Here is a 27,062-nt window from a genome sequence, read left to right as displayed (position 1 = left end):
TACACACACACATATATACACACACACATATATATATACATACACACACACACATATACATATACACTGTGGCTAATAGCCACTGATGGACCTCTGCTCCATATTTTTATCTAACCCCCTCTTGAAACTGGCTATGCTTGTAGCCGCCACCACCTCCTGTGGCAGTGAATTCCACATGTTAATCACCCTTTGGGTGAAGAAGTACTTCCTTTTATCCGTTTTAACCCGACTGCTCAGCAATTTCATTGAATGCCCATGAGTTCTTGTAATGTGAGAAAGAGAGAAAAGGACTTCTTTCTCTACTTTCTCCACCCCATGCATAATCTTGTAAACCTCTATCATGTCACCCCGCAGTCGACGTTTCTCCAAGCTAAAGAGTCCCAAACGTTTTAACCTTTCTTCATAGGAAAAGTATTCCAACCCTTTAATCATTCCAGTTGCCCTTTTTCTGGACTTTTTCCAATGCTATAATATCCTTCTTGAGGTGCGGTGACCAGAATTGTACACAGTATTCCAAATGAGACCACACCATCGACTTATACAGGGGCATTATGATACTGGCTGATTTGTTTACAATTCCCATCCTAATAATTCCCAGCATGGCATTGGCCTTTTTTATTGTAATCGCACACAGTCTTGACATTTTCAGTGAGTTATCTACCACGACCCCAAGATTTCTCTTTTGATCAGTCTCTGCCAGTTCACACCCCATCAACTTGTATTTGTAGCTGGGGTTCTTGGCCCCAATGTGCATTACTTTGCACTTGGCCACATTGAACCTCATCTGCCACGTTGACGCCCACTCACCCAGCCTCAACAGATCCCTTTGGAGTTCCTCACAATACTCTCTGGTTCTCACCACCCTGAACAATTTAGTGTCATCTGCAAACTTTGCCACTTCACTGCTTATTCCCAACTCCAAATCATTCATGAACAAGTAAAAGAGCATGGGACCCAGTACTGAGCCCTGCGGCACCCCAAATGAAAATGTTATTTATTTTTCCTGCCGTATTTAAACCAGCTTCTAGCTGTGTCTTTTTCCTCTACTGGGTAAGAGATTGTTAGTCCACTTGAACCACAAGAAAAGGTGAGATGTATAAATAAATAGTAAATGATAGATACTTGTGTTTATTGTAAAAAAAAATTGTCCTATATCTCAAATCACAATGGCAGGTCAGTGCTGTTGTTCCTATTATACACAGAAAAACAGGGATCTAGGCCATAAGAGGTCATATCACTCTACTAAACATACTCGGCCATTGGGTCGTTCCTGAGGAGCTTCTGAAACCATGGTATGATTAGAAGATTCACTGTTGACTGGTGCCGGACGCTTACTGCCTGTTTTGTTTGACATGTCCAAGGCAGAACTAGAATGGAGACAGACAAGGTGAGATGGGTATCACTAAATGATGTTGTTGTATGGCAGAGTTACACACAGAAAGCATATAATAATATAAAATACATAACCAATTTGATACGAGTATGGAAACCAATTGGGTAATCCCCCTAAATGGTAATATCTAAATTTTCAGTCCACTCAGTTGCAGCTGAGGAGAGTTCAAAGAGCTCTGTCACAGCTCCCTGGAAAGCACTCACATTCCTGGGACAGATGGAAAACAGTTTAGAGGGCTGCACCATAATCACATTCAGGTCCTGGTATTTTGCCTCATTTAAACAATATATCTGCACAACTGCCAAAGCCTGTTCATAATCTATCCAGCACCTATACATCTTACCTATAACATCACTGTGTGCACAATCTTATACATATTTAAATGTTTAAATCTGATTTACATTATTTATAGTTCACTTTCCTCATTGAGACTCAAGGCAGATTACACAGTATGTACATGCTTCAGTCAAGGTTCTTTGAAAGCAATGAAGCAAACAGCTTCAATGGGATATAGAGCTATACTTATACATGTGAATTCTCCTATACACACACAAATTACCTGTTCTTTGTTTCATAAAAAATTCCAACCGTCTTATCTTGAGCTGGATTTATGGGATAAATAGGATGTTACTGACTTTCAGTTGGCTGCTTTGGCCTCTGAGCTTTTTCAACTCACTATTCTAGGACCCCAACAGCAGGAAAAACCAAAGAAAACCTACGTTTGCAGATCAAATTGGTTGTTTTCTTCTGGTATCTGGCCAGTCACTGGGTGAAGAAAAGTGTTCTGTCTTTCATTATGGCTGAGAAAACATAAAAAGGGAAAGGAGTAGGCTATGCATTAATTAGATGGCACAGGCTAATGTACTCCATGCCTGTGAACTAAGAGTTCAATATAGATCACAGAGTTAAGGCTTTTTCATTTTTTCAAAAATCGCACAGCATGTGTCAACATTTGGTAGCAGTGGATGCCAGTGCTGCTGGCATCTTCCAAGACAAGAAACATTTCTACTATATCCTTTCATGCACAGGAAGTTTAAAGCGTTGGTTTAAAATATTACTTGATTAAAAGGAGAACACATTTTCATTGTAGTACATTAATATATTACATGAGTACACACTTGAGTATGATATCGTCTTCTACTAAGACAACCAGTATCCACTCTGAGAGGAGCTCTCCAGGGTATAAGACAGAAATAGGCCTTTCTACTGAAGATTCTTTGAGGTGGAGATGCTCTGTCTCTGGGTCATGGCTTCCCTTCTTCAAAAATAATATTTGGGGGGGGGGTGCTTTTTCACAGTGGACCTCAGATTAAATATGTGTCTTGAAGCTTATATATTCCTCTTCTCTAGCACTGAAGCAAACAATTTCAGACAAAATTGGGTGGGTAGGTAGGGGAGATAAACTATGTCACCCTCAAAGAAAGGGCAGGATAAAGACATTAATAAAAAAATCAACAACTTTTTAAAAAAGGGAGTGGAAAGGCTTTTCCTTTGCAGCATAGAGCATTATACATCATATTATACATAGTGAGAGCCAGAATGATGTAGTGATTAAGAGTAGCAGACTCTAATTTGGAGAACCAGATTTGATTTCCCATTCCTCCACATGAAGCCTGCTGGATGACCTTGGGCCAGCCACAGTTCTCTCAGAACTCTCTCAGCCCTGCCTACTTCACAAGGTGCCTGCTGTGGGGAAAGGAAGGAGAGGCAAAATTGTAAGCCACTTTGAGACTCCTTAGGGCAGAGAAAAGTGGGGTATAAAACCAACTCTTCTTCATCAGCAGCAGCATACATCATTATATTTGTATATCTGTTATACTACTGCTGCCAGACTGGGATTAGCAGTAGCATAAACATTGCTTCTGATGGACAGACGGATAGATAGATGACAGATCATTTGTACAAGGCCTTATTCTAACACCTTAAAGTACCACCCAAAATCTCTCAGCATCACACAGACTTTCAGACATTTTCCCTCATAATGATTGTGGAAAGCAAAGTCAGGGATGTTCTATTTCATGCACCAGTAAATGAAGCTCAAAAAATATTAATGACTTTAGTAGTATCAAGATAAATATTCTATAAGCAGAGACAGGAATTAGTAGTTCTACAACTCTGCCCAGCCCAATTTATTACATTACACAGCAGCAACCCCAGGTTTTTTCCCATGTGTCACAGCATATTTTGTTTCTTGGACAAGTGTATCTATATTATATGTTTGCCTGTAAATTTCTGTTTGTTGTAGTCATGTTATACATTATTAAGTACACACTTTAAGTCTGAAGGTGAACACTTAAAATAACATGTGAAAAGGTCTTCCATTTTTATCATCAAACAACTTGATGATGGTCTCAGAAGATGGAGCAGATGGTCTCAGAACCTACCAGGGGTGGGGTGATCCTGAATTTGGTCCTAAGTAATGCCCAAGACTTGGTGAGAGATGTAAAAGTGATTGCACCGCTTGGGAGCAGTGACCATAATGTTATTGATTTCACCATTTGTATAAATAGAGAGTTGCCCCAAAAGACCAGCACAACCACATTTAACTTTAAAAGGGGTAAATTCTCTGAGATGAGGAGGCATGTGAAGAGGAAACTGAAAGGAAAGGTAAATACAGTCAAAATCCTTGGGGAAGCTTGGAGGCTATTTAAAACTACAATCCTAGAAGCTCAGATAAAATATATACCATAAGTTAGGAAAGGCAAAAACAGGTATAAGACAAGGCCTGCATGGTTAACAAACAAAGTAATGGAAGCTGAAAAAGGTAAGAAGGACTCCTTTAATTGGTGGAAAGCTAGTCCAAGTGAGATTAATAAAAGGGAACACAGGCTGTGGCAAATCAAATGCAAGACTGTGATCAGGAAGGCAAAAAGGGACTATATTGCAAAAAGCATAAAGACCAACAATAAAAATTTCTTCAAATATATTAGAAGCAGGAAACCAGCCAGGGAGGCAGTGGGGCCCTTAGATGACCAAGGGGTAAAAGGATTACTGAAGGAGGATAGGGAAATTGCTGAGAAGCTGAATGCATTTTTTGCCTCTGTCTTCAATATGGAAGACGAGAAGTGTTTGCCCACTCCAGAACCACTAATTTTGGAAGGGGTGTTGAAAGAGTCAGATTGAGGTGACAAGAGAGGAAGTCCTACAACTGATAGACGAATTAAAAACTAATAAGTCACCAGGTCCAGATGGCATACATCTGAGAGTTCTGAAAGAACTCAAAGTTGAATTTGTGGATCTTCTGACAAAAATATGTAATCTTTCATTGAAATCTGCCTCCGTTCCTGAGGACTGGAAAGTAGCAAATGTCATCCCCATCTTTAAAAAGGGTTCCAGAGGAGATCCGGGAAATTACAGGCCAGTCAGTTTGAGTTCAATACCGGGAAAGTTGATAGAAACCATTATCAAGGACAGAATGAGTAGGCACATTGATGAACACAAGTTATTGAGGAAGACTCAGCATGGGTTTTGTAAGGGAAGATCTTGCCTCACTAACCTGTTACAGTTCTTTGAGGGGGTGAACAAACATGTATACAAAGGGGACCCAATAGATGTTGTTTACCTTGACTTCCAGAAAGCTTTTGATAAAGTTCCTCATCAAAGGCTCCTTAGAAAGCTCAAGAGTTATGGAGTAAAAGGACAGGTCCTCTTGTGGATCAAAAACTGGCTAATTAATAAGAAGCAGAGAGTGAGTATAATCGGGCAGTCTTCGCAGTGGAGTATTGGGTCCCATGCTCGTTAACTTGTTCATAAATGATTTGGAGTTGGGAATAAGCAGTGAAGTGGCAAAGTTTGCAGATGACACTAAATTGTTCAGGGTGGTGAGAACCAGAGAGGATTGTGAGGAACTCCAAAGGGATCTGTTGAGGCTGGGTGAGTGGGCATCAACGTGGCAGATGCGGTTTAATGTGGCCAAGTGCAAAGTAATGCACATTGGGGCCAAGAGTCCCAGCTACAAATACAAGTTGATGGGGTGTGAACTGGCAGAGACAGACCAAGAGAGAGATCTTGGGGTCATGGTAGATAATTCACTGAAAATGTCAAGACAGTGTGCGTTTGCAATAAAAAAGGCCAACGCCAGGAAGGGAATTATTAGGAAGGGAATTGAAAACAAATCAGCCAGTATCATAATGCCCCTGTATAAGTCGATGGTGCGGTCTCATTTAGAATACTGTGTACAATTCTGGTTACCGCACCTCAAGAAGGATATTATAGCATTGGAAAAAGTCCAGAAAAGGGCAACTAGAATGATTAAAGGGCTGGAGCACTTTTCCTATGAAGAAAGGTTAAAACGCTTGGGACTCTTTAGCTTGGAGAAACGTCGACTGCGGGGTGACATGATAGAGGTTTACAAGATTATGCATGGGATGGAGAAAGTAGAGAAAGAAGTCCTTTTCTCTCTTTCTCACAATACAAGAACTTGTGGGGATTCAATGAAATTGCTGAGCAGTCGGGTTAAAACGGATAAAAGGAAGTACTTCTTCACCCAAAGGGTGATTAACATGTGGAATTCACTGCCACAGGAGGTGGTGACAGCTACAAGCATAGCCAGCTTCAAGAGGGGGTTAGATAAAAAATATGGAGCAGAGGTCCGTCAGTGGCTAGAGATTTCAGAAGGTGGTATTTTCTATTTGCATTTCCCTAAGGATCCCAACCACACTGTTAATATCCAGACTTGGGTTTTCACATTCCTAATTCCCTGTGCAATACTATCCTACACAGAGTTACTATTCTCTAAACCCTTTAAACTCTGTGGGCTTAAACTGGGGTAACTCAGCATAGGACTGCACTGCAAATTTCAGAAGAGAGCATCTGTCATTTCTGAAAGCATCATGGGAACTGCAGCTAACAGATAAGATACATTCATGCCAACCTTTGTTCCTCTGCCTGTCTCAAAGGATATTTAGTCATTTAGTAAGTATACGATGCCTTCTGCAAGGCTAGCAAGAGCCAATCTTCACTGAATGCAGGTGGGAAAATGCTGGATAGTATCATTTCAGATTGCAGGTTGAAGGACAGTCATTTTCAAGGTTCCCTATGCAAACACTGCATGCATGTAGTAAACTCAGAGAGAAATGTTTTGTAGAACTACATTTCTGGTGTGTTACTTGTGGGTAGGGTTGCCAGGACTGTGTTGAAAAATACTTGGGGACTTTAGGGGTGGATCTGGGAGAGGGTGGGGCTTGAGGAGGGGGAGAGGCCTCAGCATAGTTTAACGCCATAGAGTCTACCCTTCAAAGCAGCCATTTTCTCTAGATGAGCTGATCTCCGCCAGCTGGAGATCAGTTGTAAACGTAGGAGATCTCCAGGCCTCACCTTGAAGCTTGCAACTCTATTTGTGGGGATTTTTTTTAAGCATTAGGAAGCATTCAAAACACAAGTCTGAAGTGGAATAGTTCAGAAGTCTGCCATCAGATTCTGCATACTATGTACAACAGTTCTCAGTGTGAACCACAGGATTGACAACAGTTCTTACCATGAACTTTTTGTTCTTGAACAAATGCTGTTGCAGCAAATTGGCTATAAAAGAAAATATTAAATTACAGAAGCCTAAATAAATTAAGGCAGCAGAGTTCTGAGATGTGCTTTTCCAGACACAGATTTTAATTAGAACAAATTGTGTTATCTGGGCCTACAGGGTTTCATTACTTCTGTGGGTGTTTATATTTTTTCTATAGGAGAGCAAATAAACCCCTCCTTTTTGTTCTCCCTTCAGTCAGCATAGTTTTCTTTATCCCTGTCATGAATAGAAAATACACACCATAAACCTGTTTTGTGGATTGCAAAAATAAAACAGTTTACTCATCATGTGTGCACATGGGAGAAAGAGAGATTTCACCCAATGCAACACACACAAAAACCCAAAGGTTCATAGTGACTGATTCACATGAATGACTTGACACACATACAAGTAGTCTTGGAGGGAGAACTAATTCTCAGGGACAAAAGCGTTCAGGGACAAAAAATCTGCTGGACCAAAGGAGGCCAGGTTGCATTTGACACAAGCCAGGGCCTTCTCGGTGGCAGCACCAGAGTTATGGAATGCTCTCCAGGAAGCCATAAGGGCCCTGCGGGACCTTCCTATATTCTGCAGGGCCTGTAAGACCGAATTGTTTTGACAGGCCTTCGATGCTTAAACTGAGAGAGAGCTGCCACCTGACATCAGCTAGAGTTCCCGGTGACCAACGGTCTGAAAAGCAGAACCGCCAACATAGTAATGGTACAGCACCGTGGAATAGTTTTTAAATTTTAATTGTATTAATGTTTTATAGATTTTATTGACTTATTGTTTTAAATCGTGTAAATGACTGTTGTAAGCCGCCCTGAGTCCGCTTGCGGAGAGGGCGGGATAAAAGTCTAATGTAAATACATAAATAAATAATTACATAGATTAGGGAAAGTAATGCCTCCCTTGGCTCAAAGATTTAATTTTCCATGGTTTTTAATCCCACACAGCCTCCATGATACCATAAATCATCTGTTCACCCTGAGCCCAAAAGTAGGACTACATTTAATCCATACAGTTAAAACACAAGCACTCCGAGAAACTGAGAGAAGATGCAGCTGTCCTTCCACCTTAGTGCTTCTCTAATCCTTTCATCAACTTGCCTTTCCCATCTTCCATATCAGCTAGTCTTCAGTTTTGCACTAATGCTAAACAGTCAAAAGAATGGACCAGAGGACCAGGGAAGATGTCAGATCAGGGCTTTTTTGGTAGGAAAAGCCCAGCACTAACTCATTTGCATATTAGGCCACACACCCTGACACCAAGCCAACCGGAACTGCGTTCCTGTGCGTTCCTGCTCAACCCCCCCCCCCCCCCCCCCCGTGTCAGACAGGAAATGCAGCAGCCTGTGTTCTTTGGGTGACTGGTCTGAGACAGATACCATCTCAGAGCAAAGACCTGGCAATCCAACACCAGAGAACAAATACGCTACAGAAAGATTCTTGCAAAGCAATTGACTAATCCTGATAGCTTAAGTAAAAGAAGCAAAATCCCCCCAGACACTACAGGAATGGCACAGAATACCAGAAACTTTAGCCAATGTAGTCTAAGGGAATCCCTAATCTCAATCCTAAATAAGTATATTAGGCAGGTTTGGGTTGAATTAGATATGAGAAGGAGATCCATGATTAGACTCTCCCATTAGTCAATCATTAACTCCACTAAGTAGCTGTAAAGATGAGAGAAGGATAGTGTGGAGAAGGAACATACCATGTACTTTTATCCTGTAGATTCTACTGTGATTTACGTGCATCTTATCTGGAGCCTATATTGCAATCCCTGGAGGGTAAATCTGATGAAAGCAAGTTAGTAAATTTACTAGCCTCAAATAAGGCTGAAACCATCAAAGTGGTGGCAAACTTTCTTTACTGTGCTTATGAGAGAAGTCTGTTTAGGTTTAATTAACCCCCCTCCCCGCTTCCTTGATTTTATACTGTTCTTGTTATGCCAATAAAGGTTCTGTGGCTGTGACAGTTTGGAGAAAGGATATTTAACCTCTTCCTCCCATGCTTTTACCAGAATTTATCCCCCCCTGGCAATTTCAGTTAGCTCCAAAGGAAGAGAAGGGGAGACAGATATGGCATCCTAAGATAAGCAAAGTCTGCTCAGCGCTCACCAAGTCCTGCAAGGGGTGGTTTCTATATGCAAATGACAAAGCCTGATGCCACAGCAAAGTGATGATCAATTGCTTCAGGCTCAGTTGCAAGAATTTCCCTAGCCAGAACCAATGTTCCCTCTAAGCTGTGGAGTCTTATGAGCAACAAATCTACTTTGTGAGCTACTGATAAACAGGTTTCCTACCTGTAACTGATGATCTTCGAGTGGTCATCTGTGCAGTCACACTGATGGGAGTAGGCGCCAGCGCCGACCTCAATCGGTAAACTTCAAAAGCTGCGGATTTCCACACCTACGTCCCAGTGCGCATGCCCGGCAGCCCCCCCCCCCCACGCATGCTCACTGGGACAGGAGCGGACATCCCGCCAGTTCCTTCTGACTGCCGCGTCAGCCCCTCAGGAGGGACCGTCAGCAGCGGGGAAGGCGGGCGGGTAGTGTGACTGCACAGATGACCACTCGAAGATCATCAGTTACAGGTAGGAAACCTGTTTATCTTCTTCGTGGTCTCTGTGCATCACACTGATGGGAGACTAGCAAGCTCAAGCCTACCTGGAGGCGGGTGCGACGGTCCATCACGAGGAGATCGACTGCAGCACAGCGCGGCCCACAGAGGAAGCTTGCCTCCGCCTCAGATCCAACGCGTAGTGCGAAACAAAGGTATGTGGCGACGCCCACGTGGCAGCTTTACAGATGTCCTGCAGGGGCACCCCCTTCAGGAAAGCAGCTGAGGTCGCCACAGCTCGCGTGGAGTGAGCTCTGAGCGGGCCAGGGAGAGGCGTCTTGCTAAGCAGATAGCACAGGCGGATCGTCCCCGTGATCTATTTGGACAATCTTTGCGAGGATATCCTCTGACCCATAGAGGGCCCGGCATAAGAAACGAACAGTCCAGGACTTTTCCGCGACGGGTTCGTGTCGATGAAGGTAGAAAGACAATGCCCACTTCATGTCCAGGGCGTGCAGGCGGCGTTCAGCGTCGTTGGCCGGCGACGGAAAGAAGACCGGCAGGAAAATTTCTGAGTGTAGGTGAAACGGTGAAATCACCTTGGGCAGGAACCTGATATCAGGGCGGAGCATCACCCCGTCCGCCGAGAAGATGAGGTAGGGGGCATCGCAGCGCAGTGCCACCAGTTCCCCTACCCTCCTTGCAGACGTGATGGCCACTAGGAAAGCTGTTTTCCATGCTAATAGGTGTGGAGAACAAGAAGCCATTGGCTCAAAGGGTTTCCCCGTTAGGGCCCTCAGGACCAGGGGCAGATCCCAGGCTGGAGCGGGGTTGCGTACCGCCGGGTACAGTCTCGCCATGCCCTTGAGGAACCTCTTGGTGTCCGGGTGCGTGAAGACCGACCGACCCTCTATGTGACCGTGCTGTCCGGAAATGGCCGCCAGATAAACACGCACTGACGACTGGGCCAGACCCCTGTCAAGCAATGCAATCAGGAAGTCAAAAATTACAGGCAGTCCCGCTCTGACTGGTTGTGTAGAGCGACCTGACGCGAAATCGGCAAATTTCGCCCATTTAGCCACATACGACTTCCTTGTGGAGGATTTTCTAGAGTTCAACATGACAAACTGTGCCCTGTCAGAGATCACAGGCGCCAGGCGGTTAGGCGGAGGTGAGGCACATCATGATGTAGAACCCGTCCCTGATGGGAAAGCAGGAGGTCCGGGGCCTGAGGGAACTGGTAAAACCTCCCCTTGGACAGGCGCAGGACCAGGGGGAACCAGTGCTGTCTCGGCCACCACGGGGTCACCAGGATCCCCTTTGGGCGCTCCCGTAAGAGTTTCTGCACCACTTTGGTAAGCAACGGGATGGGTGGGAACAGGTACACCGAGTGGTGGGTCCAGGGTATCAGGAGGCCATCTCCGAGGGCCAAGGGATCTGCTCCCCCCCTGCAGCAGAACAGGCTGCACTTCGCATTGTGCCTGGTGGCAAAAACGTCCAGTTCCGGGGTACCCCACTTCTTGAAGACCGGGTCTAGAAATTCCCAGTTTATTTCCCAGTCGTGGGATAGGGCCCCCCCGCGGCTGAGGAAGTCCGCCTGCACATTCTTTATGCCGGGCAGATGTGCAGCTTGCAGAAAACCCCCCAGCGACCTGCAGAGTTCCCAGATCCTGATGGCCAGCTGGCAGAGGCTGCGGGATACCGTCCCCCCTTGCCGGTTGATGTATGCCACCACCGTCGTATTGTCGGTCATCACTGCTACCGACTGCCCCCACAGGAGGGGTTGAAAAGAGAAGATGGCATGGAAGACGGCCAGTAGTTCCAGCAAGTTGATATGTTGCTGGCTGTGGTGAGACGGCCACCTGTCCCCGACACATACTCCTCCCATGTGGGCTCCCCACCCCCACAGGGATGCGTCCGTCGTGATCGTTAGAGCGAGCGCTGGCTTGTGGAAGGGCGCCCCTTCCACCAGGCGCTGCTTCTGTCCCCACCACCTCAGGGAGCCCAAAACCTCCTGAGGTACTGTTAGGCGACGGGAAAGCGGCTCCCGGTTGCACTTGAAGTTTCGTAGGAACCAGAGTTGCAGTGTCCGCATCATCAGTCTCGCAAAGGGGAGCACCGCTGTGGTGGCTGCCATGAGTCCTAGAAGCCTCTGGACCTTCCTCGCAGAGACCACTGGATTCCGCTGGAAAGCCGCTACCATCTGGACAATGGCGTCTGCGCGATCGGGAGGGAGAAACGCCCTGCACTCTTGCGTATCCAGTATGGCCCCTATGAATTGTACCCGTTGAGCAGGTCGGAGACGGGACTTCTCTTGATTGATCTGAAGGCCCAGCTCCTCCACCAGGGCTAGGGTGATCTCTATGTGCCGCAGCAACGACTCCCTGGTCTCCGCCACCAGGAGCCAGTCGTCGATGTATGGGAAAAGTGTTACCCCCTGCAGCCGCAGGTGTGCGGCTATCACCACCATAGCCTTGGTGAATACTCGCGGGGCCGTGCAAAGCCTGAACGGCAGAGCCCTGTATTGGAAGTGTTCTTCCCCGACTGTGAAACGAAGGAATTGCCGGTGGAAAGGGTGAATCAATATGTGAAAGTACGCGTCTTTCAGATCGAGCGTGGCCATCCAGTCCCCTGGGCCCAGTAGCAGGAGGATATACGGCAAAGTTGTCATCCTGAACTTGTCGCATCTTACGAAGAGGTTCAGGGCTCGCAGGTCCATTATGGGCCTGAGGCCCCCATCCCGTTTCAGGACTGTAAAGTATCGGGAATAGAAGCCACGTCGCAACTGGTGCGCGGGAACCCTTTCGATCGCATGCTTGCAGAGGAGGGAGCGCACCTCCTCCCTGAGGGTCTGTGAAGGGGGGGTATAAACGAAGGTCGGGGTGGGTGGAGGGTCGGAGAACTCTATCCCGTAGCCCTGTTGAATAATCGACAACACCCAGCGGTCTGACGTAATGCGGGCCCAGGCAGGGAAAAAACACGCCAGCTGGATGAGGTCCGAGTCCACAGGGCCACCCGGAGGTAGGAGGCAGTCAAAGGCCCTGCTTCTGCTTGGATCCCTTCTGCCTGGGTGTCTGAATAGAAGGAGGAGAATATTTGGGCTTCTGTTGGTACTGCGGCCGGGTATACGCCGACGGCTTGGACCGCCACTGTCGTTCAGGTGATTTCGAGTAGGGCTTCTTGTGCCACGTCTTTGGCCACTGCCGTTTTGCTGGAGTACGAGGGCTGGACACTCCCAAGTTCCTTGATGTTTTTATACTTTTATCCAGCTCTTGGAGTACTGAGTCCGTGTTAGAGCTGAACAACCCTGAGCCATCAAAGGGCAGGTCTTCCACATATGCCTGCGTATCGTGCTGCAGTGCCGTGGAGCGGAGCCAGGAGTGTCTGCGGAGGGAAATGGCCGTCGTCAATGCCTTGGCGCACGTATCTCCGGAATGTTTGGCCGAATTAAGCTGCTGCCTCGCCAGGGTCATGCCCTCCTTTTGCAGCTTCCTGAGTGCGGTCTTTGCCTGTTCGGGTAGAGAACCAAGTATGGTGGAGACTTGGTCCCATAGAGCGTACTGATATCTGCCCATACAGGCCGCATAGTTTGCAATCTTGACTCCCAGGGAGCCTGTGGAGTAAAGCCTTCTCCCTATTGCGTCCAATTTCCTTCCCTCCTTATCGGGGGGTGTGGAGTGAGTCTTTTTTGCTTTCGATGAGGAGGACACAACTATGGAATTCGGTCTGGGGTGAACGTATAGGAACTCTGCCGATGACTCCTGGATCCTATACATATGGTCCAGCCTGCGGGAGGACACAGGCGTGGACGCCGGCTTGTCCCATGAGGACTTGGCAGTTTGCAGCATAACATTGGTGAGAGGAAGTGCTACAGCGGTAGATGTGTCCTGCTGGACGATATCAAACACCGTGTCGGTAACGACGGGTTGCGGTTGGACCGTCGGTAACGAGAGGGTTTGGGCCATTCGTTTTATCAGGTCGCCGTAGGACTTGAGGTCCTCCGACGGCGAGATAGGTTGTTCCTCCGATGTCTTCCCCGGTGGCGATGTCTCGTCCGGCGACGATGGTCCTCCGTCGGGCGACGAACCACCCCGCGATCTGGGGGATTCGCTTGAATCGGAGTCGGACAGGTCCGACGGTTGCACTGGCTTCGGGGACACTGGAGCTTTCGGGGTCGACTTGGGCTTCACCGACGGGGTGACCTGCTGTTGTTCCTTCCTGCGCAGCTCTGGAGGCTTCGACGCCGACGCTGACGGGGCTTCTTGCACTGTGCGGAAGGAGGTGCGAGACCGGTAGGATGTTTGAGAGGCTTGGTCCCAGTCAACCTGCCGTGGTGGCAGCCAGGGATAGGGTGGATAGGCCCCGTACAAGTACTGCCACTGTCTTTGGTCCCACGGGACCTGGGCTGGGGCTCCGCGTGGCGAGGCGTCTTTGTCCTTGCGGAGAGGAGATCGGGACTTGCTTGCCGAGTGGTCTCGACGCCGATCACTTGGCCGAACCGGCGGGCTGGATCGAGGAGTGCTTCGTCCGACAGGGCTGCGATCGGTACCGACGCGTTGGCCCGACTCAATCTCCGAGTCTGAGTCCGAGATCATTAGTTGGGTCAACCTCGACTCCAGCGGAGTGCCCGATTGGCGTATTGGGGACGCGAAGAGCTTGAGAGGAGGGACTATCGGAGCCGTAGGGTCCGCAGGAGACACCGGTGCTGAGAGCGGCGCCGATTCGTGTCTCTGCTTCTTGTCCTTCTTCGCCTTCGCCGAAGGCGCCCCTTTGCCCTCTTTGCGCCTCTTAACCGGCATTGAGGATTCCGAAGTGGCCGCCGAGCCCGATCTCTTTCTAGGGCGATTGGCATCGGAAGGGGCCCGGTCGGTATCGACCAACTGGATCGGCGCCGACTGGTCGGACTGACCGGAAGGCTGTTCAGCCGATTCCGCCGGCTGGCGACTTGGAGAAAGAGCCTGCTCCATCAGTGCCGCCGCAAGTCGAGCCGCCCTGTTCTTCCTGGTTTGCCGCGAAAACTTAGCGCAATGAACACAGGAGTCGGGACGGTGCCGCTCGCCCAGGCACAGCAAACACAGTTCGTGCCTGTCAGGAGGGGCAATTTTACTCCCACACGAGGAGCAGTGGCGGAAAAATCCCCACCGTCTTTCCATACGAGGGAAAGACTAGCGGCGGGAAAAACGAAAGTAGGGAGAGGGGGCCCCGAAGGGCGGGAAAAACCTGCCCCACTCTCCCGCAGCTATAACTAACTATCTACAACTATACTACAACTAAAACTACAACTATCTAACTAACAAGAACAGAGGAAAAATATCCAGATATAAAGTTCACCGACCGTGGCAGAGAAGATCGACTGATCAGCGCGGCGGTCAGAAGAGAACTGGCGGGATGTCCGCTCCTGTCCCAGTGAGCATGCGCGGGGGGGGGGGGGGGCTGCCGGGCATGCGCACTGGGACGTAGGCGCGGAAATCCGCAGCTTTTGAAGTTTACCGATCGAGGTCGGCGCTGGCGCCTACTCCCATCAGTGTGATGCACAGAGACCACGAAGAAGATATTAAAGTTGTGAGCTACCGGCATTAAAGTTGTGAGCTACTGCATAAATTAGTTTGCTCTAGAACCATTTTTCCTGAGCTGAGACAAAAACATGTGAGCTGGAAGCTAAAAAATTGTGAGCTAGCTCACACTAACTCAGCCTAAAGGGAACACTGGCCAGAACCCCTAGTGATGATGACACTGAGCTTTGCTGTGGGGATTTTGGCCTTCTGAGATGAAGAAGTTGAAATATGTTTCTCACTTGGCTATCAGGTACCACTCTCAGTGGAGGAAGCCCCTTACCTCAAGAGCCTCTGCATCATTACTGATGTATAAAACACATTATTCCCTGTCAAATTATGTAGGATTTAAAAACTTTTCCAAGTAAAGCCTAGCTCTTAAAACCAGGAAACACACAGGATCAGTGATGTGGGTTTTCTGGGAAAATGTGAATCAGATTTTTTTTTCTGGAGATAAATAATTTAAATTTAAAAATAATACTAGCAAAAAGTGGTAAATACACCATGCATAAGCCTGGATCATGTATAAGCACAGGGGTTTGCCTGTGACTTATTTCCCACATTTAGCCTATAGAATGTGTGCTACTTGCAGCAACACACAGCTCTGACAATAAAAGCTAAACAGATTATATTTACATGTGTGGGATAGAAAATTTTCCATTTTGGAAAATTTTCTGCCCCACATTACTGCACAGGATCAATCACAAACAAAGACATAGACTTCTCCTCCCAAAGACATTTGTAGCTACACAGAATCAAAAGGCCAAAAAGACTAAATGGAGCTCATTAATGTTTCCAAGCTACTTTCAGTGTGTGGAAAAGCTTCGTTTCACACACCCTCTTTCCAGTTGTGTGGGCAGTAACTCGCCAATGGCTACCATTGGGCCTGTCTCTGGTGAGTCCTCACCCAACAGGGAACATGACAGTGGAGAGTGAACAGGACCTTTCCCAGGACTATTCTAGTCTTCCAGTTCAATCCTGCTCCCCACCCCACTAGTTTGCTTTACAGAAACCAAAGCTTGGAAAGTTTGTTCTTGTTGCTTAGCAACCCCAACGGACACTGAGAATTCAGTGGGTATTCTTTCTTTAAAGCTACAGGTATTGCTTCTTTTAATTTGTAAAGATTTAATCCCTCCCTACTTCAGTTTTTTCAGCAATTCTGGGCCTTCATTCATGTTTGTAGAGAAATTGCATCCCCACCCTCTGGTCTGTCCCTAGTTCAGTTTTGTAGCTCTATCATATCCTCTATGACACAGTTTGTAAATAGATATATTGATGATACATACTGTGCTGCACTAACATTTAAAGTATTATAAGCTGCCCTCAAAACAACAAGCATACTCTTGTAACCCACCCCCATCTCCAAGGCTCATTCTTGGCCTCCTTCTAATGCAATACAGATTCTATTCCATTATAGCAAAAGGCATAAAACATCAGCTTTGTAACTCATTGGTAGTAGCAGAGAAGTGCTCTGAGATCAGGTACAATGACAAAGACCACTGCAATCAAAGATACCCTGTTGAATTCAAGGACAGAGACCTGGAGCAATTGCCTGGAGCATATTAAGGGCATATTAAGGGCACATGCTGTCTAAGTGTAACTGTCTTGCCTTACTTTATGGTAACTGTCTTTATGGTAACTGTCTTGCCTTACTTTATGGTAATTATAATATATAAAACAAAGGGATGATACTACGATCATGAATAATACAAGAAAAAATATGAGGGTATTCTTAATGCATTATAAGGAATTGCAGGGGACAAAAGAGCTGCTCAAGACACAGCTACTAGGGGCCTGTAGCTGGCTTTTGCCTTGATCATGCTCTCCCAAAACACATCTTTGGATCAAGGCAGAGGGCTACAGAGCTGGTAAAACTGTGGAAAGCAAAGCTCCCTTCATTGGTGTTTTTTTTTTTTGGGGGGGGGGGGGTAGGCAAGCAGTACTAATGACCATGCAGTGCAAATCAGGAGTCTGTGGGAGTCAAGTAATCAGGACCCTGGACAGAACCTACTTGTGCTAGGCACAAGGGTAAGACCAGAAGGCAGGTATCAGGTACTCTAGATCAGGGGTGGCCTATGGCAGCTCTCCAGATGTTTTTTGCCTGTAACTCCCATCAGCCATGCTGGCTGGAGCTGATGGGAGTTGTAGGCAAAAAACATCTGAAGAGCTACCGTTGGCCACCCCTGCTCTAGATTAGTATTTCTCCCATACTGGTCAAAAACCAACTGAAAGCTGAAATACTCCTGCTATAGAAGACCAGTCAGTTGAAGGGCAGTGTCTTCCCAAGTCAGTTCAAGGGTAGTGCCCTGGTAGCTACTTTCTGATATGGCCCAGGAATAAGATTTTCATGGAAGTCCATGATGTCAGAGGAGTTTTCCAATGCAGAGGAATGTGACAACAGCATGATTATTAAATCTGAAAAACTGGGAAAGATGCAAAACAATACTCATTTATTTTTATTCTTGCTTTTAGCCATGTTTAAATTAAAAGAAGAAATAAGACTTGGACAAGATGCAAATCCTAGGACTACTGAGGTTAAAAGCACTGGTGAATTTATTTAACTGGGACCAGTTGTAGCTGGGTTAAATGATCTCAGGAAAGAGTTTTGAGGACCAGAGACTTTGCATGCTGAATACTTGGGTTCTGTGATTCTTGTCTCTAGTTTATTTGTTGGCATTCTCAATTTTGCAATATTATTCAGATCTGTAAAAATTAATATTTAATCAATTAATCATTTCTAGTTTCACCTCTGCCATTTTTCACAAGAATACGCAAATGATCCAGATTAAGAAAATATATATTTGTAATGACAGCCAGCATAGTGTAATGATTAGAATGATGGACTAGGACTTGAGTGATCCTGATTCAAATTCTCACTCTATTATGAAACTCACTGGATGACCTTGGAGCAGTCACCTTCTCTTACTGCACACCACATTATAGGGTTGTTGTGAAGACAAAAGAGGGAAAACCATGTCTACTGTCCCAAGATCCTTGGAGGAAGGATGGAATAAAAATATAGCAGACAGTGGCTGTCAGATGTGAATAAAAAAAATCACATTAAGCTAAAGATCAGGCAGAGGTCCAGAGAGAATAAACACCACACCCTAAAGCCACTTTGACATTCTTTTAGAATACTTTCATTTCCCATACCAGTGCCCAAAATCCCAGCTGGTGTTTTACTTCTCTCTGTTGGTAACCTGAGTCAGATAATGCCATCACCATAGCCTCCAAGATCTAATGCCTGGTACAGTAAGAACAAGGGTACCTCTACAGGCCACCACTTTGCCTGAAGTAAACACATGAGCAACCAGCACTCTGCAACTATGCAGTGGCAGGTTTGAATCAAGGCAATTAGCCAATGTGACTAAACCTCAGGTCAAAAACTACCGTAGATTTCCACTTGAAAGCATATAGCAGTATCTGCACATTTAATACATTCCCCCTCCCCAGGACAAACATTAGTCAGTACTTTTCATGCTTTGCTCCTATCAGTTAAAGTAAGAAACATTCACTCATTCACATTCCCAGTGATAAGAATATTCACTTTAGCCTGAGCCTGTTGTATTTTAAAAAGTGAGCACCCTTCCACCTCTCATATAATTTTAAAAACAAATAAACCAGAAAAAGAAATTGTCTATTATTGCACCATGACCAGTGACTTTGCCTGGTTGACAAGGAGGCAGAACCAGCCAAGTTATCACTTAACATCAAAGTCAAGCCAGGATGAAGAAAACATTTCACATGGAAAGAGCAGCACAAACCTTTAACTATGAGAGTGTCCGTGTTGCTGCTCAGCAGGAGGATTAGACAGTAACTTGGGTTTGTACCCATGAACACTGTGTTCTGCAATAAAAATGACAGCTCAAAAGCCCTGGTCTTCATCTCCCAACGCAACCAAGTTTAAATTCCTCTAATTCCATTTGCTTATATTCATCATTCATTCCCCTTGCCTTTGCTATCCCACCCTCCCCTGTGCTTGTTGCTTATCACTCTCCTTTCCTTGTCAAGAGTTAAAATGTAAGGTCTTTGGGGCAGGGAAATGTATTTTCTATTCTATAAAGATCTGTGCATATTAATGATGCAAAGACAACATCAATAACAATATTATTTATTTAGTTATTCATACAAACATTTCTATCTCTCCTAGGGTTGCCAACTCTAGGTTCGGAAATTCCAGAAGATTGGGGACCATAGCCTGGAGAAAGTAAAGTTTTGGAAGATGAGAGAGCTCAGCCAGGACATGATCCCATAAAGTCCACCCTCTGAAACTGCCATTTTCTCCAGGGAAATTGGTAACTGTCATTTGGAGATCAGATGTAATTCTGGGAGAATTCCAGATCCTACTTGTGGGTTGGCAACTCTAATCCCACATTATCTTCTTTGATTCAGAGTGGCAAACAATGTGACTACCAAGTTGCAAAGACATAAATTACAACAATCCAATTAGCAATTTAAAAAAGAATAAATGCACAAATTACAAAGGTAAAAGCATTCAGATTTAAAACACACAAGAATTAAAATTCAGGGCCAGATCCGCTGAAACAATTCACCCTCTACCAAATGCTCTCTGGAATAAGACTGCCTTACATGCCTCTCTAAATGTAGTGAGTGAAGGCACCTTCCTCACTCGCTCCAAAGGACTGGTCCCACCACAGAAGGCCCATGGTCTCACTGTAGGGAGACCATGGGCCTTCCTAAGGGAGGGCACCTTAAGGAGACAGTCCTAAGGGAGGGCACCTTAAGGAGAAAATAACTTGCACAGGTCTGCAAAAAGTAACTAGCATGCTTTCATGAGCATAAATATTCCACAGGAGCTACTCTGCAATATACTTAATGTGTACTGTTAGAATTTACCCTTGGTACCTTTTATTGTGACACAAGGGAGGCAACCAATATTGAAAGCTATATTTCTACACTGGAGCAAAGTAGGCAGGTAGAAACTTAGTCTGTGTGAATGGGATAAGCCCTTAACTTTCTTGAAACTGCTGAAACCACCGAGAGTGCTAGTCCTGGACAGGTACAGCCTGTGCAACACTTCTTAGTCACTGCACTGCTTTGCAGCCATTAATTTGGAAGCTTTCCTTAATCAATTCACCCAGAAGCAGGTTTCCCTTTATTCTGACTCCTTCCTCCTCCCTCCAGCATCCTTTGTAGTGGTGTGTGGCTTCTGCAGCTCCTGCTGGCATTTGTCCAATTGCCTCCGTCTCCCCCCATTCCAGCTTTCAGGGTTCAGCCACTAGGAAAAAAACAAACAAACTTCCCCAGCACCTCCCTAAATATTTCCTCGCAAGCAGCTGCCTCGCCTGGTCCTGTTCCACAAACTCCTGAGTTAAGCATCTGCTACCCCAAGCACTGCAATGCAGCAGACACCAACCAAAATGAAATTCCCTGAGCTTTTATATAGAAAAAAATTACAGAAGCCCCTAAAGCAAGAAGGACAAGGCCACAGTCCACTACCTCCCCCTACAGCTTTATAGCATCGCCTGGGAAATCCTACCTGACCCGGCGGTCTGCTCGAAACTTTAGCATGGTGGCAGGTCTCAGCTGCAATCCTGGTTTGCAGTCATGTCCCTGGAAAGGTGAGTGAACGGTATGTCCTCCTGGAATACTGCCAGTGCCTTTCTGGTCTTAAGAAGCATGCCACAGCAGAATGGCTTACCCGGGCAAGGACATGGTGGTCCTGTGTGCCTCCCCCATCTTCAACTTCCCTTACCCACCCACCCCTTTAGTTCAGTGTAGATAGCAGCTGCATTCTGCCTTTCTGTTCTGATTTCTGGGAGAGAGAGAGAGAGAGAGAGGCAGCAGCTCTCTCCCTCTCTCGAGGCACCAGGGTCTATCTAACCTAGTCCAGCCTCATCATTCAAACAATGCTCTCAGCCTCACACGCAGCAATAACAGCAGCCAGAAGGCATGGCAAAGGTGGAGCGAAGAGAAGGGCAGATTTTGAGCTCTGTTCCCCTAGGGAGAGAAAGGTGAAGGGTATATGGACACCGGTATGAGTCCAATAGTGTGTGTGTGTGTGTGTGTGTGTGTGTGTGTGTGTGAGAGAGAGAGAGAGAGAGAGAGAGAGAGAAAGAGGACAGAGAGCAGGTGCAGCCAGAGACAAAATGATGTTTTAACCTGATCACAGTGCTTCAGGGACAAGGGCTTTTTCTAAAGGCAGACAGTAAAGACAAGAAAGCAGGGCCATTGTCCTTAGCAATGAGTCTACAACTAGACCTCTTTCTACAGTTCTAGGAAACTTTTACTAGCTGATCCTCCTGGCCTTAAGAACACTGCTGCAAAGATGCACATAAATAGACCGGACTGTCAAGTAAAGATAGTCTACTAAACAATGCCTTTATTTGGATTCTCATCTTATCCTCTCTCTAGGATTCCAGAGTGGGTTACAGAACTTTTTAAAAAGCAAGAAGATTAGACTGAAAATATGGTACAAAACAGAAACAAGCTATGAACACACTGAGTAGATTTCTGCTACTGTCTCTATTCAGAAGGCCCAGTTGCATCATTCAGATTAACTAGTATTTTTATTTGCAGAACATGGGATTTTGTAGGTCATTACCTACATCATCAGTGGAACTGTGACCTGCAACTCAGGGAAATCAGATGCTCTGTAAATTAAAAAGCCTAAGATGTGAGACTGGTTTTTTCTGAATATTATTTTCTATAACAACTAATACAGCCAGTGATGAATAACTGTTTTCATGCAGGGCTCTTAACCACATTTCTTTCTTTTTCCTGTCCTTTCACTAATGCTTTTTTAATGTCAATGGTGCTAATGTTTTCCTTAAATTGCTCTCCACAACAGTTTATTAGGTAATATTGTTTTTTATGACTATGTTTTTAAAAAATCAAACAGACAGTTTAATTTTTATTTTATTTATTTTTATTTATTTATGATTTGTATCCCGCCCTTCCCACAAGTGGCTCAGGGCGGCTCCCAACAATTAGTCAAACATAAAATTAAACAATATTTAAATATATAAACAGTTAAACATTTAAAACAGTTAAAACCTTAAAAACCAGTAAACATTCCAAAATATATATATATATATAAAACAGGAGTCTGGCAAGCTACATTAAGTTCTCATCTCAGCTAGGTGTAGGCTAGCCGGAAGAGGGTTGTCTTACAGGCCCTGCGGAACTGAACAAGGTCCCGCAGGGCCCTCACCTCCTCCGGCAGCTGATTCCACCATGTAGGGGCCATAACAGAGAAAGCTCTTTCTCTTGTGGATTTCAAGCGGGCTTCTTTTGGCCCGGGGATAGTAAAGAGATTTTGGGTTCCCGACCTCAGTACTCTCTAGGGAACATGTGGGGAGAGACGGTCCTTCAGGTAGGCAGGTCCCAGGCCATATAGGGCTTTAAAGGTAATAACCAGCACCTTGTACCGAACTCGGTATATCACTGGAAGCCAGTGCAGGGTCCGATGACCTGGCCGAATGTGTCCCCATTTTGGGAGACCCAGTAACAGCCGGGCCGCGGCGTTCTGCACCAGCTGCAATTTCCGAGTTCGGGACAGGGGCAGCCCCATGTAGAGGGCATTACAGTAGTCCAACCTCGAGATGACCGTAGCATGGATCACTGTTGCTATGTCGTCGCGCTCCAGGAAGGGGGCCAACTGCCTTGCCCGCCTAAGGTGAAAGAACGCGGACTTGGCAGCGGCTGCTATCTGAGCCCCCATCTTTAGAGAAGGCTCCAATAGTACCCCCAAGCTCCTGACCCTGTCCGCCGCCGTCAGCGGCGCACCGTCAAAAACTGGTAGGGGGATTCCCCCTCCCGGCCCACGGCGACCCAAGCAAAGGACCTCTGTCTTCGCAGGATTTAGCCTCAGTCCACTCAGTCTGAGCCACTCAGCCACGGCCTGTAGTGCCCGATCAAGATTTTCCGGGGCGCAGACCGGCTGGCCGTCCATCAGTAGATAGAGCTGGGTGTCATCAGCGTACTGGTGACACCCTAGCCCATACCTTCGGGCAATCCGGGCAAGAGGCCGCATATAGATGTTAAATAACATTGGGGAGAGAACCGCCCCTTGGGGCACACCACAATCGAGTGTGCACCTCTGGGATAGCTCCCCACCAATTGCGACCCTTTGTCCCCGACCTTCCAGGAAAGAGGAAAGCCACTGTAAGGCCAACCCCTGAATCCCCGCGTTGGCGAGGCGGCACGTCAGTAGCCGATGGTCGACCGTGTCGAACGCAGCCGACAGGTCTAACAGCATCAGCACCGCCGAGCCACCCCGATCCAGATGCCGTTGAAGGTCATCTACTAGGGCAACCAACACCGTCTCCATCCCATGGCCCGGGTGGTAGCCGGACTGAAATGGGTCAAGGACGGAAGCGTCCTCCAGGAAAGTCTGTAACTGCATCGCCACTGCCCTCTCAATAAGTTTGCCCAAGAAGGGCAGATAATGTGCCAATTGGGCCGGGTCTAAAGATGTTTTTTTTAGGAGGGGACGGACCACAGCCTCTTTGAGCGGCATTGGAAAATGCCCTTCCGTCAGGGATCTATTTATGATATCCCGTACAGGATATCTGAGATCCCTTTGGCAGGATTTAATAAGACAGGAAGGGCATGGGTCCAATTTACAAGTTGTTGGGCGAGCTATGAGATTCTATAAAGTCCACGTTTACTGAATATTCCTGAGTAGGAGATTGAATAGATCTATTTAGGATTACTCTCTAGGATATTTTATTGGTCTTTCCCCCCAGTCCTTAATCTTACCTTACCCACTGCTTATTCATTTATTTATTAACAAATTCTTTGTTGCTTGTGATTTCAAAGTAGTTTTCAAAGCCACTCATACTGCCAACAAAATAAAAACTGGAAGTATACATTTAATGGTTTGGATCTTGTCGAAAATTTCCACTGATAGAATGATTGCCTCCCCCTCTAACTGCAGCCCAAAACACCTTCATGTTTGTTCCCCAGGGATGCCTCCCTCATAGGGTTGCCAGGTCCAAGTCAGTAAATATCTGGGGACTTTGGGGGTGGAGCCAAGAGCAAGGTTGTGACAAGCATGATTGAACACCAAAGGGAATTCTGGCCATCAGATTTAAAGAGACTGCTCCTTTTAAATGCCTTTTCTTCATTGGAAATAATGGAGAATAGGGGCACCTTCTTTTGAGGCTCTTAGAGCCCCCTGGTTCAATCTATTTGAAATGGGGGGGGGGTGATTTAAGGAAAGGCACCAGATGTTCTGCTGAAAATCTGGTGCCTCTACCTCAAAAAAACAGCCCCCCTCTGAGCACCAGATACCCACAGAGTAATTCTCCATTATACCCTATGGGAACCAGTCTCCATAGGGTATAATGGAGTGCCCAGCAAATATTTCCCTCCCACCTCCCCACTTTCTGATTATCCTGAAGCAGGGGGAAGGCCTTCAAACCAGGGGATCTCCTGCTCCCAACTGGGGACTGGCAACTCTACCCCCTCAGAACTGGTAGAAAAGGGAGCTGGGCCTGTGCATAAGAAGGGGCATTGGCAAAAGGAATTGGTACTATATGGCCTGGACACTGGAGATTGCTAATAGTACATTATTCTGCTACAGCAGAACAGAACAGGATTAAGAAGTGGGGAAGAGACGCCTTGCTGAGAGGTCGGGGGAAAGTCGTGGGGGGTGCTAACATTCCTCCCTCCTTTCTATGTTTTTTTAAGGACTAGTCACATGAAATGGCAAAGCATTGCTGTGTGCAGAAAGAACAGCTGGCTGGCAATTTTTGTTGTTGTTGTTAGTGCTATATATACATGATCCATATGTTACAAATGGGGTGCCCTTAGTCTGTAGGTCAATTGCTACGTACCTCGATGTGAGTAGGATCATTCATTGCCAGTAATGCCAAATCTGAATAACCAGATATCAAAAGTCAATTGCAAGAGCAACACACTCACTAACTAGCTAGAGCTGTACTGTCCCAGCAACCAGATATTGTATTTTGAGTGCCCTCCTCTGAGAATAAATGAGTAACACAACTTTACTTTTATTGTACAAAAAAAAATTCTCTAGACTAGTAGAAAGGCCTTCCTATAAGTCTGAATTAGTTCCAGTTGCAAGCCAATAAGGAAGGCTTCTCCTGTTGATCCCATTATTGGTTGTGAAGTTTCCAGTAGTAATGTTTCCTAAAGGTACTACAGTTTTTGATATCAAAGAAAAGATTTGGAAATGTGCATGAATATTCTATCTTTTAACAAAATACCTTTGAAAAGTTATTTAAACCGATCAATACTATTAATACTTCTAAAGGAACTCTGCCACTTTCAAACAAACAAGCAAATTCATGTAATTGATTTCATTACCATTCCGGATATCTCCAGGCTGTGGCAGTGACTGATGCTACTATCAAGCTTGATGTGAGCTGGAGCTTAGACCTTGGACCTGTTTCCAAGGTTCATGTGAACAAGTAACAAAGAAAGTACTTCTGAACATTTCAAGAGTGCCTTTTCCCCTCAAAAATGAATAACCACAGCCAGTCTTAATATCTGTCCAATTAGGGGGGGGGGCTGCCAGATAAGAGGATATGACTTCTCAGCAAATGTCACCAAGACATCCCCCCAACTCACTGAGTACTTTTAAAAATGTTTCATTTCTAAACAGATGATATAATGAATGAATGTGCAAATGTATTGTGTTCTTAAAATGTTTTAAGGCAGACAGATTATCTGAAGCATGGGGAAAAGATGGCTGAGTCCATGCTAAATTCACTGACATGTATGTTGCTCAAATTGTGAAGGTCAAAGAAAATTATCCCATAATTGAAGGACATGCTGTGAGTTCACTTTTTATATTATGTTTGCCTTCATTTTTGCATTGCAATTCTTACTCTCTCACCCAGCCAGCAGTGGAATTTGAGGGGCATTCTGGGGGTGGGTGGGGACATCATGCAACATCTCCATGTGATGACATCACTCAGAAATGACAACATCATGCCGGTGATGTCATCCAGAGATGCTCTGGTATTTGGACAAAACTCTTTGGTTTTTTCACCCTGAAAACCAAAGAGTTTGCCCAAATACTAGAGCATCCCAGTGCAATAACATCACTTGGTGTCACACTTACATGATGTCACAGCCCTATTTGGAGACAGGTAAAACCCTACCCCCAAACAAGGACATCAAAGCCCCCCTAAGCAAGGGAACCCTCACTGTGACCTGGGGACTGGCAACCCCAGCTTCCAGGTGGTGGCTGGAGATCTCCTGGGATTACAACTGATCTGCAGGGGACTGAAATCCATTCACCTGGAGAAAATGGATGCTTTAGAAGGTGGGGTCTATGGCATTATACCCCATTGAATTCCCTCCCTTCCCAAACCTTGTCTTCTTTCAGGCTCCACTCCTCAAATCTCTAGATATCTTCCAACCCCAAGCTGGCAACTCTAATGCCATCAAATCCTCTCCAAATTTGCCATTTCCTTCAGAACTGATCACTGTAGACTGGAGATAAGCTGTGATTCAGGTTGTTTCCAGGTCCCACCTGGAGACTGGCAAACCTAAGTTAAAACCAGCCCCTTTACTTGAACTTGGTTACATAAGCCAGCAGCTGATCCAGATGTATTACAAAATTAACTAGCTCTTATCTACAAACAGGAAGCTGCAATCTGCACTTAATGAAGTTTGTGAGTTGTTGTCAAAGACAGACTCTTATTACCATCCCTCTGCGAAAGACTGCTGGAGAGAAGAGATGCCCCCTCTCATCCCTATGATATTCTTTTCCAGAGAAAAGTGTAAGGGTAATAAATTTTGCATGAAGGTGACACATGGCCCTGCAAACAAAAGATATTTGACGTCTGTTGTTCAGTTTTCAGTGTTGCTAGGATGCTATAACATAAGGGACATCTATGATGTCTCATTGGAATTTTCTGAAATATGATGTTTCTTTGATAGGAGGATATTTGTAGTAGATGACCCTCTTGCCTCTACCTGAGCAGAGAACAGGTTTCAGCCTTAAACTGACAGGCAGATGACAGCATGCATTACTTCTGCAGCTACCTTTCTTCTACAAAGGTTATCAAGGGATGAGAGGTACAGGTCCCCTCTTCATTCCTCACAAACTTAGCA

The 27,062-nt window shown here is 45.9% G+C and overlaps 2 protein-coding genes across 11 annotated transcripts in view; both read right to left on the bottom strand.

Moving 5' to 3' along the window:
* The window catches only part of PIK3C2B (phosphatidylinositol-4-phosphate 3-kinase catalytic subunit type 2 beta), a 515,998-nt gene that overhangs the window by 89,501 nt on the left and 399,435 nt on the right, over positions 1-27,062 (bottom strand). The gene's annotated exons all lie outside the window — the stretch shown is intronic.
* Positions 1-27,062, bottom strand: part of PLEKHA6 (pleckstrin homology domain containing A6) — a 305,537-nt gene that overhangs the window by 91,484 nt on the left and 186,991 nt on the right. For 3 of the 10 annotated variants that reach the window (XM_060231377.1, XM_060231378.1, XM_060231379.1), the window contains exons 2-3: positions 2,113-2,193; positions 1,253-1,367 (exon numbers count right to left, since the gene is read on the bottom strand). In XM_060231377.1, the coding sequence (XP_060087360.1) occupies positions 1,253-1,354 (102 nt within the window). In that variant the 5' untranslated portion in view covers positions 1,355-1,367; positions 2,113-2,193. Of the gene's footprint in view, positions 1-1,252; positions 1,368-2,112; positions 2,194-20,508; positions 20,677-27,062 lie in introns of those variants that run through there. The other 7 variants (XM_060231374.1, XM_060231375.1, XM_060231381.1 and 4 more) reach the window with 5 other exon arrangements.

This window comes from Heteronotia binoei, chromosome 2 (genome assembly GCF_032191835.1).
Source record: "Heteronotia binoei isolate CCM8104 ecotype False Entrance Well chromosome 2, APGP_CSIRO_Hbin_v1, whole genome shotgun sequence".
NCBI classification, from domain to species: Eukaryota; Metazoa; Chordata; class Lepidosauria; order Squamata; family Gekkonidae; genus Heteronotia; species Heteronotia binoei.
The sequence above is the reverse complement of the archived record's forward strand: the minus strand, read 5'-3'. Positions and strand labels throughout refer to the sequence as shown.